General features: G+C 37.5%; 1 protein-coding gene across 1 annotated transcript in view; it reads left to right on the top strand.

Annotated features, from left to right (window-relative positions):
* The window catches only part of LOC121321846 (myoferlin-like), a 66,951-nt gene that overhangs the window by 36,873 nt on the left and 14,472 nt on the right, over positions 1–15,606 (top strand). The window contains exons 17-37 of the mRNA XM_041261116.1: positions 868–906; positions 3,056–3,183; positions 3,773–3,886; positions 4,038–4,215; positions 4,953–5,077; positions 5,501–5,610; positions 5,865–6,057; positions 7,621–7,776; positions 7,885–8,016; positions 8,273–8,436; positions 8,679–8,793; positions 8,906–9,008; positions 9,537–9,676; positions 10,595–10,771; positions 11,369–11,468; positions 11,693–11,770; positions 11,947–12,128; positions 12,509–12,667; positions 12,950–13,051; positions 13,442–13,603; positions 14,099–14,264. Coding sequence (XP_041117050.1) covers positions 868–906; positions 3,056–3,183; positions 3,773–3,886; positions 4,038–4,215; positions 4,953–5,077; positions 5,501–5,610; positions 5,865–6,057; positions 7,621–7,776; positions 7,885–8,016; positions 8,273–8,436; positions 8,679–8,793; positions 8,906–9,008; positions 9,537–9,676; positions 10,595–10,771; positions 11,369–11,468; positions 11,693–11,770; positions 11,947–12,128; positions 12,509–12,667; positions 12,950–13,051; positions 13,442–13,603; positions 14,099–14,264 — 2,823 coding nt within the window. The remainder of the gene's footprint in view (positions 1–867; positions 907–3,055; positions 3,184–3,772; positions 3,887–4,037; positions 4,216–4,952; positions 5,078–5,500; positions 5,611–5,864; positions 6,058–7,620; positions 7,777–7,884; positions 8,017–8,272; positions 8,437–8,678; positions 8,794–8,905; positions 9,009–9,536; positions 9,677–10,594; positions 10,772–11,368; positions 11,469–11,692; positions 11,771–11,946; positions 12,129–12,508; positions 12,668–12,949; positions 13,052–13,441; positions 13,604–14,098; positions 14,265–15,606) is intronic.

Here is a 15,606-nt window from a genome sequence, read left to right as displayed (position 1 = left end):
CGCTTTAACTCCAGAGTCGCCTTTGGCATCAATTCAGTAACTGGGTGGAAAAAACTACTGCTGATATTTTAGTGCATATGCACTCTGCCAGACTCAATTGGGACATTAGCTGGTAGGATGCTTTGTAATACACCACAAGTACACGCTGTTGATGAAGGTTCCTTTGATTTGATAGCAGCTGGCAATACTTTTTTTTTTTTTTCTGACTACAAATGACATGATCTTCTGAGAATGGCACAGTTGAAAAGCGCATGCTTCTTCCATATATACATTGAGTGTAATAGGTCACATCACTTGATTTTCAAGGTGTAGTGTCCGAAGCATAATCAAGTACAGAGAAACATCATCTGTAATTGACAAACCCAGAACTGGAGGATTCAAAAAGCTGTCTAACAAGGATGAGCAATACTTGAAGTGATGCGAGCTATTTCACTCAATGTTTTTCCTTCTTTATGTCAAGATTGTTATAATAGTAGAAAACACTGGTGGGGGCTTTGAGTAAATTGTTGATGCTCATAATGCATCAGAGTAGAAACATGCAACATGTATATATATTAGTAACTCACTATTATATTAAACTACAAAGTCTATATTGGATTGTTGTGTGTGCGTAATTATTCTACTGTAAATCTTACCCATATTCAAAGTGTTTGGTTTTTTTATCACAGCCAAAATCGTTATTGTAAAAGTTATACCCATATATATTTATTTTATTCCCAAAGGCAGATGTCTATATTATCTATTTGCATTACACAATTAAAATGCAGAGATAAAAAAAAAAAAAAAAAAAAAAAAAAAAAAAAACATTGGAACAAATTGGAACTTCTTTGAATTCTGTTAACGTTTAACTGTTTTTTTGGACTGTAGACTCATCTTCGGGATATGGGGCTTCTCCAGCATCTGAAGGTTCAATTTGTGGTTGATACATTTATTTTGTATATCATCCAATGCCAAACTTTGAGGGTGTGCATTCCAGCTGCAGAATAGCAGCTTCCCTTTTTCATAAGATGTTAGAAAATCTCAAGCTGTTCCATAAACTGTTATAAAACTATCAAATAATGAGGTTAAAGAGCACAGTAAAAACCTTAATCCAGAGGTAAAACTGGTAAATCTACACTAGATATAAGTCTGCCCCCTGGTGGCGACCAGTTGAATTTGCTGAGCACAAAGCCTAATTGTGAGAAATGTGGAATTATGCCTTTAGGGCAAAACAAACCAAAAAAAAAAACCCTGCAGCCTCTGAAATGGTTTTGGTATTGGACAAATATATAGAACTGTTTTGATTTGCACAGCCTGTGCATGCCTTTCTCTTTTTTCAATGATTTGTTTAAACCCTTTCAGTGTCAAATGTTTACCTTTTTATTAAAGAAATTAGTACAAGTAGTTGACATCCCACAATAAAACACCAGATTTACTGTAATGTAAAGATTGGTATGTTTTTATAGCTGTATGCTGTTTCAAGAGAGTTGATGTTAGGGGAGAAAGTGTATCACAGTACATTTCAACATCCCTCGGAAAAATAGAAATAATTCAGTGTTTTATTCCAAAGATTAAACCATCATATTGTTGGGCTCCCTAAGTTCAACATACAGGTGATACGGTAGTTTGGTAATCCATATTTGTTTTCAGAATTAAAAAAAAAAAAAATCTAAACAAATATAATGAAACGTGGCACCTGAAGGGTTAAACAGTGTTTGAAAAAGCATGGCTTGTTTTTTCTTGCTATACAAGTTTCTTGTCTTTTTGTGATGTAGAAGCTTTAGGTTACAGGAGTTCCTAAAAAAGCTACCTTTTTGATAGATTGCCTTCCCTTTGCTATAGCATGGGGTCTAAAATATACAAAGCATTAAAACTGAAGTTAGTAACTCCCGTCCTAAAGTTCACAGGCTGTTTAATCTTGAGTACTTTGCTGCTGTGTTAGCGTTCATGTCTTATGTGCTGTCATGAAAATAAGAATGTCAAAGGTGACGCTGTCTTTATTCTAGATTTCCATGGTGTTTTCATCATGATAATGTCTATTGCCATGTTCACCCTGGAACAACATGTTGCCCTGATTCTATTGAAACACTCTACCCTGTTCCAGCTTCGGTTCTACAATCCTGTCAATGTGATTTGTCCATTTCCCCTACCTATGGGGTTTTGCTTCTCCCAGTGCCAGTTGCACATTCATACAGTCACTACATTTGTTGTGCAATGCTAAAGTGCCCTCTATAAGATGTGTACTCAAGTTTTGGGTACATTTTATTGTTATTACAAGAAGCTGCTGCCAAAATGTAAGCTATATTTAATGTTAATACATATCTATATATTCTCATTCACAGTGCTGATAACAAACCACTATTTCCATCTGAATCTTACTTGGTCTCCCCCTCCTAAGCATTTCTTTCAGGAACATCTGTCAGAAGCAGTAGAGCTCTGTCTATTTTAGTTGAGACTCATTTTATGGGCACTACTAAACTGAAGGGCACAAACGGTCCTTCAGTTTAGGAGCACGCCAATTCATTCTCTCAGTTGAATTGTAGTAGTAGTTGCAGTAGTAGTAATGTAGCATGCATCGTGTACTAACGCTAGCAATATCTTGTGTTTGAAAACCTAAAGTAAATCTACATATAATGACTCTGCAAAACAGTGTGCTTGGAGGCCCTGGTGCTTTGCCGTGCAGTAAGCCTTGAAAATAGCCAGAGAGATGTCGGGCTTTATTTTTTGTCAGTACTGTCTGCACACGTTCACTGGATGTGACAGGTTTATGCTGGCATGACCAAGATTAAAGTAGAGCCAATTATCTTTTTTTTTTTCTTTAATTCTATTTCAGTCGTTGATCACATATTGTCATAGTAGATGATAAATATGCAGACTGGCAGTGAGTCTTGATATGTATGTGTATAGTATGTTCTGTGTTGCAGTATATAAGTTCTTAGTGCTTTACCCATACAATGCTTGGTTTACAGCACAACCAGTTCAATTGCCATTGCATGCTCACTTACACATTATTAACAAGAAGCCCTCAAACCATCTGTGAAGACAGCTGAGCTATCCTTTATTTGTTTTATACTAGCTGAAAATACAGGGGAGTCAGATGGGGGTTTTTTGCCAGCCTTTGGACCTTGTTATGTAAACCTCTATGGGAGTCCGAGAGAATTTACTGGGTTCCCTGACCCTTATGATGATTTAAACTATGGGAAGGTTAGTGTGTTTAATTATTATTAATATTTTTAACAGTAATAACACTGTGTAACAAAAAACATTTTTTTTTTTTTGTTCCTGGGTAGTAAGTGTTATTTCCTAATTGCTTATGCCTCAAAAGTATAGAACATGGCTATTATTCCCCACAAACTTTGCTTTTGTGACCAGGGCAGTGATATTTCAAAATATCACTATTTCCAATGGGAAAATGGGCAAATGTGTGTCTTCGTTCACATAAAGTCAGAAAAAAACAACATATGAATCCAAATGAACATGTATTTATACTAAAGTAATTTCTTCTAAATCTTTTGTAGTCATCTTTGTATTACTTTAGTATAAATACATGTTCATTTGGATTCATATGTTGTTTTTTTCTGACTTTATGTGAACGAAAAGACACTGAAAAGACTTGTTGAAATTGTCACTTTCTTTTTTTATGCCTACATACTACCAATGAGTGTTTTTATAATAATGGCTGATATAACATATACAGCAGTGTTTCATTTGGAAACCACTGTAAAAAAAAAAAAAAAAAAAAAAAAAAAAAAAAAAAAAAACTTGCGTTAAAACTTTATTTTGTCTTTGGAAGGGTGAAGGGGTTGCCTACCGTGGCAGAGTGCTGGTTGAACTCACAACTAAACTGGATGCAAAAGATGACAAAAAGATTGATGACATTCCCAATGATGACATCTTAGTGGTGGAGGTAAAACTATTCAGTACTCGCCATCAAGTGACTGGCATTCATTATTTCCTAATCTTTAGGACTTGAAAGAACTGCAGTATGTTATTTTTGTCTTTTGTTGTTGTATTTTAAATAGGTCTTCAACCAACTTTTCTTTGTGGTTCACTTCTAGAAATACCAGCGCAGGCGAAAGTACAGCATGTCTGCTGTGTTTCATACAGCTAATATGCTGCAGGATGTGGGGGACCCAATTCAGTTTGAAGTCAGCATCGGAAACTATGGCAACATATTTGATAGCACTTGCAAGCCACTGGCTTCCACAACTCAGTACAGCTGTGCAGTGTTTGATGGTAAGTGTTTTACTTTTTGTATCCAGTAGACATAATAGTGTAAACATGTTTGAAAACAGTAAGACATTCTATAGAAGGACCATAATAGTGCAATAGTTCAAATGTAATCTTAGTCTCCTGTAGGGTTGTGGTTCAATTTCTTATAATTCTAACTTTAATTCCGTTATTGTCCTCGTCAATGATCATCACTACAGTATATTTAAAACCCGAAGGACTCAATTTTTAAGTTGAATAAGATTAAATTTATTTGACTGAAGCACAGACAACCATTACATTTAGTTGTATAAGGCGTCACTAGCATCAATCAAAAGATTTAAGATAATGGCCGAGTTTTCTGCTGGGAAGTAATGGTATATGACTGCTAGTGGATAGGAGATCTGGAGGGGTTGGAATTGTCTCGCTTGGTTGGGGGGAGTGGGGATGTGTGTAATAATACATCTGTCAAAACCGTGTCTTTGAACTGATCTTTCATGTATCTTTTCACTTGGTATTTTTACTTGTATATACATAATTCAAACTCCCACTTAGTCTCAATTATATTCCACTTACAACTATAAAGCTCTGTCACTCCGGTGGCTGGTCCACTTGGTGTACATGGTCATCACACGTCTCTATACAGGTATTATTTTAATGTGTAAATGTAGACTACTTACTTATCAGTTGTACAGAATCCAGCTTTTTGAGTGCTGTTCAACATCACTTTGAACACCTGCTTAAATCTGACCTCGTTTTATCAGGTAACTTCTACTACTACTTGCCATGGTCCAACATTAAGCCAGTTGTTATACTCACTTCGTACTGGGAGGACATCAGTCACAGGATGGATGCTGTAAACATTATTGAGAATATCACAGACCGACTGGTGAGGAAATAATTGTATTATGTAAATATCTTACTTCGAAAAACCTAGTACGTTGTGTTATACGACGTGAGCAGATCTAACCCGATGCGCATTCATCCATATAATCATTGTACAGTACTGTAGCACCAGTACATAGTGGGGTGTGAATGATGTATAAAACCACATAAGGATTGTTGTAAAAATGTCCATGTCCCCATGCTTAAATGTAATATGTTTAACATATTTAACACATTCTGTCAAGTACAATGATATTGCTTCTACAGGATGCAAGATAAGAATGCAGATAAATCCACTTGGTTTGGTGCTTAACAGAAAACTACAGTATGGCTATCTGTTTTAAATATGCAGACGACTAATATTGATAACCCCTTGTCCCATCAAGTTGTACAGTTTTTTTTATAGCTTTCTTTGTCTTTTTTGTAGCAAAATCACATTTCTAGTTTGAAAACGGCCCTGCTGGCTAAAGTTTCAGATACACGTCTGGCAGAGATATGGTTGAAGCTCGTCAATCAGGTCATAGAGGATCTTGACAGGTAAGATCAAATACAAGGAGTCTGTCTAGCTGTTCTGTAAGACCCCATTAACACTACTGGGCCAGCTAAAACCCTAGCTAAGGATAATGACAGGGGTGAAAGAAGCCACACGCAGTGGTCTGCAGGGATTTAGTGATCGGTGGTTTGGGGTAGCAGGACTTTAACACTGTAAGACACTCTTTTTAATTTAATATGATGCCGATGGGTGGTAGGATTTTGTTTATGGTGTGTTTTTTGTTGTTACTTACTTTCAGTAACCCTGTGCCAGAACTGGAGGGAAAGGCCAACCTTACCACCCTTGACATTCAGATCAGGAAGATGAGGGTTAACGCACTCAAGTATATTAAAGATTCCGCCATCCGGATGAGAGAAGAGGCCACTGATGTGAAGACCACCTTGATGGAGATTGAGGACTGGCTGGAGAGAATGACGGGGCTAGTTGATGAGGCAAGTACTTCAGATGGACCTTCTGAAGTTATACATGGACTGTCCCATAAAATTTAGAAAAGCCTTGAAATGCCCACAATGAGTTGCTCCCGGCGCATTGTTAGAGTGGAAACAGGTGCTTTGTCCAATTGAAGTTTTCTGTGATTTGGGCCACTGTTGCTTGTCCCAATATCTTGTACCTATTTATGGTCAATGATCCATTCCCTTATGCTGCTAAATAGTTGCACACAACTCTTACACAGGTCTAGTGGATTGCATGATGTATCATGTGAACACATACAGTACTGTGCAAAAGTTTTAGGCAGGTGTGAAAAAATGCTGTAAAGTAAGAATGCTTTCAAAAATAGACATGTTAATAGTTTATGTTTATCAATTAACAAAATCCAAAGTGAATGAACAGAAGAAAAATCTAAATCAAATCCATGTGTGGTGTGACCACCCAAGCTCTTTTGAAGAAGCACAAAGAAACGGGCAACGTTGAGGACCGTAGACGCAGTGGTCGGCCAAGGAAACTTACTGCAGCAGATGAAAGGCACATCATGCTTACTTCCCTTTGCAATCGGAAGATGTCCAGCAATGCCATCAGCTCAGAACTGGCAGAAAACAGTGGGACCTTGGTACACCCATCTACTGTCCGGAGAAGTCTGGTCAGAAGTGGCCTTCATGGAAGACTTGCGGCCAAAAAGCCATCCCTCCAACGTGGAAACAAAGTCAAGCGTTTCAACTATGCACGAAAACACAGGAACTGGGGTGCAGAAAAATGGCAGCAGGTGCTCTGGACTGATGAGTCAAAATTTGAAATATTTGGCAGTAGCAGAAGGCAGTTTGTTCGCCGAAGGGCTGGAGAGCGCTACACGAATGAGTGTCTGCAGGCAACAGTGAAGCATGGTGGAGGTTCCTTGCAAGTTTGGGGCTTAATTTCTGTAAATGGAGTTGGGGATTTGGTCAGAATTAATGGTCTCCTCAATGCTGAGAAGTACAGGCAGATATTTATCCATCATGCAATACCATCAGGGAGGCATCTGATTGGCCCCAAATTTATTCTGCAGCATGACAACAACCCCAAACATGCAGCGAAAGTCATTAAGAACTATCTTCAGTGTAAAGAAGAACAAGGAGTCCTGGAAGTGATGGTATTGCACCCACAGAGCCCTGATCTCAACATCTTCGAGTCTGTCTGGGATTACATGAAGAGAGAGAAGCAACTGAGGCTGCCTAAATCCACAGAAGAACTGTGGTTAGTTCTCCAAGATGTTTGGGCCAACCTACCTGCTGAGTTCCTTCAAAAACTGTGTGCAAGTGTACCTAGAAGAATTGATGCTGTTTTGAAGGCAAAGGGTGGTCACACCAAATATTGATTTGATGTAGATTTTTCTTCAGTTCACTCACTTTGCATTTAGTTAATTGATAAATATAAATTAACATGTCTATTTTTGAAAGCATTCTTACTTTACAACATTTTTGCACACCTGCCTAAAACTTTTGCACAGTACTGTACATTATCATAGAAAATATTAATTTCACTAAAACATCTCCTAAGAATTGTATTCTTACTTGTAACAGCCTCAAAACAGCATGCCTGACGTGATCATTTGGATGTTGCGTGGAGAGAAGAGAGTGGCCTATGCACGCATTCCTGCTCATCGGATCATGTACTCAACCACCAGTGAACAGGCATGTGGCAAATACTGTGGGAAGACTCAGACCATATTTATGCAGGTAATGGATTTCATAAATGGTAGATAAAAAAAAAAAAAAAGGATACTGTTTAGATTAGAGGCACAAGAGAATGTTTGTGGCTACTGTATATGACCTATTCTCTTTCAGTATCCAATGGACAAAACCAAAGGAATCAAACTGCCAGTTCAGTTACGAGTCAATATGTGGTTTGGACTGTCTGCCCATGAAACTAAGTTTAATAGCTTTGCAGAAGGAACCTTCAGCGTGTTTGCAGAAATGGTAACTACTATCCTTATTTTTTTTTTTCTTTCACATTCTTTCTTTCCTGGAAAGTTAATTGTATTAATACAATTTTGGTCAAAAATTGGGAATTTGCAGTAAATATGTATGCAACTTGCTTTCAACTATTAATGATCTTTTTTTTTATTTAAGCATCCCACAATGTATTAAGAAGCTTAATTAACCCCTTCAATATATTCATGAAAGGCTGATTATTGAACCCGAAATGATATTTAAGTCAGTGTTTTCCCAACAGTATGAAAACCAAGCCCTTGTTTTTGGAAAATGGGGCACCACAGGTCTTGTGGGACGCCACAAGACTTCTGACGTCACCGGGAAGATCAAGCTGAAAAGGGAAAGCTTCATGCCTCCGAAGGGCTGGGAATGGGAGGGAGACTGGTTTGTGGACCCAGAGAGAAGGTGAAGCGTGAAGTATTTGACTGTTATTTCTGATATTCCGTTTCAGCTGTGTTATTCAAACTTTGTTTTTTTATACTAAACCCCTTTTTGCTAGAGACAGCTTAATTATTGTTTTTACTGGTGGCCAAGTTAAAATACATAAGATTCTCTGAAGTAGTGTTTTTCAATATTTTGTAAGAAATCTGTAGTTTTAAATTTTAAAGCTTCTTACAGTATTCAGATAATCAATTTTTTTTTTCCAGTTTGCTGACAGAAGCTGATGCGGGTCATACAGAGTTTACAGATGAGGTTTTCCAGAATGAGACCAGGTATCCTGGAGGGGAGTGGAAACCAGCAGAGGAACCCTACACAGATGTGGTGTGTACTAGTCACATTTTTACCTTTGTTCCTAGAAGCAGATATTTTAGCAGTTTTGAATGATTGTTCTTAATCATAATCCTGGTGAAAAGTCTTTGTGTTGTCTTTGCAGAATGGTGAGAAGGCACAGGGTCCCAGCGAGATTGAGTGCCCCCCTGGCTGGAAGTGGGAGGAAGCCTGGAGTTTTGACACCAACAGAGCTGTGGATGAACATGGTATGCCTTTTTAGTTAACTTGAAATAGAAGCTTAAGCCACAACATGAAATGGGTCTATTTTATATGGTTTAGGAAACATATTAACAGAGTATAACATTTGGTTGCAGCTTTATACAGTATATTTGTTTTACCCATGAAGATTTTCACTGTTATATTGTAGTTTACTGGGACAACTAATGACCTATACATTGTTATATACTGACGGTACAGTTTTTTCTTTTTGTATATGTAATATTTCTGTTAAAAAATGATGCATTGTCTTTTTTTATGTTATTTGTTCAAGGGGATCAAAAAAAAGTAGCTGACCTTTTTTATTTTTAATTCTCATCTAGTAAAAGATTTCCTTAAATATACAACACAGCTTGAATTCTTTTTTTTTTTGTTTTTGTTTTTAATCTAACCTGCATTTGGTCTTCAGCATTTGCTCTGTGTTAAAAAAAAAAAAAAAAAAAAAAAAAAAAAAACAAAAAAAAAAAAAAAAAAATACTACTTGGGCACTTTTATATCTGTTGTATTTTTGCATCAAGGCTGGGAGTATGGCATAACCATACCTCCTGATAGCAAGCCCAAATCCTGGGTGCCAGCAGAAAAGATGTACCACATCCACCGACGAAAGAGGATGGTACGACCACGCAAGAAGGAGTCAAAGGCCAGTACACCTTCAGAGGTAAATTGGGAGATCTGCATGGCTCATTTCTATAGCTTAGAAAAGCTCGGCTGTGCTATTTGTTGTGTGCTGAATAGTTTGGTTGCCTCTGGAAAAAGCTGAGAAGTTCTGATTAACCCAAAATAAGGATGCACAAAATCTTTAGGACATTAGAAATGGGTGAGAAGTGAGGTGACTTTAACCCTTTGCGGTCCTGTGTTGGACCAGGTCCGACATTACAATTTTCCCTTTCCAGTCCAATGTTAAACACTGTCCGTCATCATCAAAAAGATGTAAAGCACAGGTCTCTAGTTGTTTTTTCTCCGGAAAAACACAAGAAAACCTTTCATTGGCCGAGTGAGACCGATAGGAGCTGAATTAAACCGGGAGAAAAAAATAAAAGGGCATATCTCATAGCCCCATGCATTACGGAGACAAAACGGACATAACAAAGGAGGTAGCTGCTTCTGCATCCAGCACTCAAACAATATCACGGACATTAGCAGAGCTTTTAGAGATGTTATAGTAATATAATAATGACTTGGATCGCATTATTGAGGAGTTTGATGATAAAACGAGTGATCAGGAGAGGATTTGTCAGTATGCACGTCTATAAAGAGGTATGTGAAAAATACAGCGAACAAGGAGTGGGGCTTGACTGGAGATACAGTACTGAGTGTCCTGTGATTCAGTGCCCTTTAAACCTGTTTTACAAAGAAAAAAATAAAATAAACAGTGCGTGTAAAATAAACAGCGCGTGTGAAAATAAATTGGACCTGATGTGCCTGACAAGTGCTGAATAAGTGGACTGCAATGGGTTAGTGTGCTAAAGTAAGGCCATGTGATTGTCTTACAATGTAGAAATTAGATTTTTACTTGTTTTTACTGCAGTTGCCGTTTTAATTTTACTGCTTTGACTGCGGCTTGTTGTGATTGCAGAAAATGGCCGCTCCACTAGGTGATGCAGAGAGCTGGGAATACACTTCCCTTATTGGTTGGAAGTTCCACAGGAAGCAGCGGACAACAGACACCTTCCGGCGCAGGCGCTGGAGGAGGAAGATGGCTCCGTCGGACCGCCTTGGTGCCTCTGCCATCTTCAAACTTGAAGGAGCACTCGTAAGTAAACCCAGGAAATACAAACCGATATGCCACTGCCCTTTTTAATCCCTTATAAAAGTTTGCCACAATATTTTTGCACTTTTCTCATGGTTATGCTGTACATTTACCATAAATTGGTCATGTTCTTTTAATATGTTTTACAATACCTCTATGGTTAAAAGTGCTTATCTATGTTTTACCATGCTTTCACTTTGCTGCTATGGAAAACTTTTATAAGGAATGAGTTTGCAAAGTAGTCTGAGTTTACCCGACCGCATGATCAGTTCAAAGTTAGTACTCTTGTACTCTGTGTCTGTAGGGTTCATAGTAGTTTGATAAATATCTTGACTAGATTTGTGTCAGAACACTACTACTCTCCTTCTTATAAAAGTCAGTAATACTTTATTTCAAGCATGGAATATCCATAACATTTGAATTGCTGCAATGAGTAAGTCATCAGTAAGTGTACTCCATTTAACATGTTGAGAGTATAGGGTATATTGGCAACAGCAAAAGTAGGACTGTGCTCATTTAAGAGGTGTGGTTGGGAAGGTGGCTTAGGTTAGGATGTAATGGGACAGTTGCTTACATTGCTGTGTTTGCATTTCTTTTCAGGGAGCTGACATTTCTGATGTAGATGAGAAAGGCAAAAGCAAGGATACAGCAACTTCCATGTTTGGTGCAAACACTCCCACGGTTTCCTGCAATTTTGACAGTAAGTCCAAGAACGGAACTTTATTATGGCCACAGATATCCCAGTCATTGTAATGATATTGTTATTGTAATGATATATTTTTTTTTTATGGGATAATGAAAAAAAAAATTGTAACCATATTGAATAAAAATATTTTAAAACATACAAATGATAAAGGCTGTTAATGTGTACTAAAATCCAAATTAGCTTTCAAGAATATTATACAAAATATTTTGTCTCTACAGGGCCTTTTGCTTATCATCTTCGAGTCTATGTTTACCAGGCCAGAAACCTTTTGGCTTTGGATAAAGATAGCTTTTCAGGTAAGAACAGAGTCATACTATTAATGTTCTTTATTTTATTAAAGGTGTTCACTTAACCGAAGGGGAATAATGTTGCTGTATGGAAATTAGTTTTCTGAGCATTCTGAATTCTGTTTGCACGCTAATATAGTGTTTTAGAAACTTTATCCCCGATTCATGTTCTGATTCCTTTCCAGATCCGTATGCTCATGTGTCGTTTCTGCATCTGAGTAAAACCACAGAGACAATTCCTGCCACCCTAAATCCAACCTGGGACCAGACCCTGATCTTCAATACTGTTGAGATCTATGGGGACCCTCAGGCAGTGGCCCAGAACCCACCCAATGTGGTTTTCGAGCTGTTTGATAAAGATCAAGTGGTAAGTCTGTGCTCTCTGTTGCCCAGCATGACATGGATAGATGTAATTACAGAATTAAAAATAATAGTGTGCAAAGTTAAATAAGCTAATAAATGGTTAGACAAAGTAAATGTGAACACATTGGCATGTGATGTCAGAAAATCCTTTCTATGCAGGAATATTGAAGATTTAAAGATGCCTTTATGATGTGCAGGACTGGAGTTTAGTTTCTGATTGGACCAATAATAAGTAAAAAATGGGGGGTGGGGGGATTGGGGATCTGGAATCCATTAGTATGGGCTAAGAAAGTAAAACCTGTTAATGAACAAGCGGTACATCATTTAAACCCGAAAATAATGAACATTTTAAGTGAGTGACTGTGCCCTCTGGCTGTTCACCAGGGTAAAGATGAACCCCTGGGCAGAAGCGTGTGCCCTCCTCTGGTAAAACTCAACCCAGAAACAGGGGTGAGCCCGAGGCTGCTCTGGTATCCCGTTATGCATGGAGACAAGAAAAGTGGAGATCTTCTTGTGGCTGCTGAGCTTATAATGAAGGACAAGGTACAGTCTTGTGTAAGCCTCTATTAATACACAGAAATGATAGCTTCATGAGGTATATGGATTGCAAAACCCTTTTTTTAAGCTAAAGAGATACTAATAGCTTGCAGATTCTAGAATCTGATGTCTAATGGTTTCAACATATAATCTACCTTTTTAAAACTTCCTAATTTCTTTTCCAAAAAGAGGTTTGGAAAAGACAATTATCAGTTATGTGAGACTGTTTTATTGTGTTTGTTTTGAGCGCTGTAGCAGACTTTGCTTAGTTTATTTTATATTCCACAGCCTGATGGGTCAAATCTGCCTATAGTGCCTCCAAAAAGAGCAGCAAAACTCTACATGGTGCCCCAGGGTATCAGACCAGTGGTCCAGCTCACAGGCATTGAGGTAAGGCTGTTACATCTGTCAATGCTGTTATGAAACTTTAATGAACTTGTTCAGTTCAATTTGTATATGATTATTGTTATATCACTTGTTTTATATTTGTCAGTTGTAGGTCCTGAAAATTACAGTATATTACTAATGCACTGGTAATGGTTTGCCATGGTTACATAAAAGCACACTCTGTGATAGTGTATTATCACCTGGTTCATTGTGGATGTATTGATTGTTTTGTCAACCTTGACCACAAGGGAGCAGCAGTTCATTCATTTCTCAGATAAATCTACTGGTTAAAACTTTGTATGGAGCATCAAACTGTGCCTCTCAACAGTATGAAGTTGTGAACCCAGCACTAATACAGATGCAATGACATGCTGTCTCTTCTGTTGTATACAGGTTCTGACATGGGGTTTGCGAAACATGAAAAACTTCCAACTAGCAGCCGTTTCTTCTCCGAGTCTCATTGTGGAGTTCGGTGGGGAAATTGTTCAGTCAGCAGTCATCAAGAACATTCGGAAGAATCCCAACTTTCCAGGATCGGTGCTCTTCTTTAAAGTGGTACTGTCCCCTTTTCAGACCTGGGCTGGGGATTTTACATAATCCTCAAGAGTCTACAGATTTAACATGGAACGACAAGCTACTTGCGGCACTAATAAGTCATGTTCAGTCTTGAGTGTAATTTCTGAGGTTGACTGCAAATCCTTTTACATTATAAATGCCATCATTACGAATAATTCCAAATTTGCAGGCTTCCTGGGCGTTTTTGAATATCAAAACCCTTTTATTTTCTTCGCTAAATTCAGCTTGAATTAATGAGGGCTTTGAAAGGCATAGAATGTTTTCTTTTTGTGAATGTAGCTAATATTAAAACTAGTCACAAAAAGTAGTGCAATGGCTGTACGTATGCATATTATGGTGCTGTAGTATGTAAAGCCACAGTGAAGTATATATGAACAGTATAGCAGTGTTGGGTTGTTGAGTCGTAGGTGGCTATCCCTGGGGAGAATGGGATGAAACAGTTTTCTGATATAAATTGACTTTTTCCTTTTGTAGCTTCTTCCAAAAGAAGAAATGTACACCCCTCCCATAGTGATTAAAGTGATTGACCACCGGCCATTTGGACGGAAACCCATCGTGGGACAGTGCACCATAGACTCACTGGAGGCGTTCCGCTGTGACCCCTACACCACCAGAGCGGAGGTTGCAATGTCCTCGAAAGGTACCAAACAGCTTTTTAACAAAGCATATTTTAAGGTTTGAGAGAAGAAAAAAAAATCAAATATACAGCTAGGGCCGAAAGAATTAACAAATTTTGCTTCATCTTGGGGACTTCAAATTGGTGTTTCTAAAACCATGTGTATTTACTAGAGGTCAGCACGGGTAGAAAATCTGGAACCATGTAGCCGCCATGAAAAATAATAATAATAATAATAAACAACTCATAGTTTGAATACAGTTATTAATGTTAAGTGCTCTTCGCGCTGCTGGATTCTTTGTGACATCTAGTGGCCATATTTTATTGTTGTTTTAAAACATGGCATCCAAGCAAAGGAGCTTAGGCTGCTTTAAAGTAATCATTCGTTGATTTATACGTTTCATTTAAAGTGTGGTTAATGTAGATGTTTGTAATTTTATTTTTATTTTTCACATCAGTTTATCTTATACTGTAGTGTTTTAATCTACATGATTAGTATGAGAAAGACTTTACTAGCACACTTAATGTGCTCCACAAATATTTATTTACAATATTTATTTATTTACTATTACAAAATAGGTCAGCATTTTGGAAGTGTGTGATTTAATTTTGTACTTTGCACCTTAAGCATTTTGGGGTTTGTATGCTTTTAATTTACTTCATTAAAATAAAAACATGTTTTCTCGGGTACACCGCTCACAGTAATTTATTTTATTTATTTGTTTGTTTATTTATTTTTAAATAAAGGCTACTTATTTGATAGTTTTTTTTTTTTTTTTTTAACCAAAAAAGATCTGTAGATAAAGCAATCAATTGGACACGGAACACGGTTATTATTATTATTATTAATGGTTCAGAGTTATCACTGACATAAACCAACAGGGTGTTATGTTGTTTTTTTTCCCAGTTTAGTTCCTGAGAAGAAAAGTGGCTGCAGTTATTATTCTTGAGGTGTACTTGGCGCTGTGTGTTATTGTTTTCTGTAAAACCTTGCTATCCCGAAAAGGCTTAAAAATGCAAAGCTTGTTTTTAAAGTTGTCTTTATTAAACACTGTCTTTATTACGCTGGCCAGAGACCTGCGCTTACAGCTGCATTGACATATTTCTTACATTTTCTTTAAATTCTCAAATTAATAATCGCTACCCGGGTAGTAAAAAGAGACCCGGGTTGAGTAATTTAAAACCCGGTGGGTACCCTGGTTGAGTAATTTAAAACCAGATAGGTACCCGGGTTTTCGGGTTCCCGTGCCGACTGGTTTTTGCATTTATGGGGTCCTCAATTTTTAAGGTTTGTCAAATTAAACCTGCTGAATAATGTTACATTTAATACCTTTAATTACATACCGCTTTGTAGTTTTCCATATAC

This window comes from Polyodon spathula, chromosome 10 (assembly GCF_017654505.1).
Source record: "Polyodon spathula isolate WHYD16114869_AA chromosome 10, ASM1765450v1, whole genome shotgun sequence".
Taxonomy (NCBI): domain Eukaryota; kingdom Metazoa; phylum Chordata; class Actinopteri; order Acipenseriformes; family Polyodontidae; genus Polyodon; species Polyodon spathula.
Note: the sequence above shows the minus strand (reverse complement) of the source record. Positions and strands in the feature narration are given on the sequence as shown.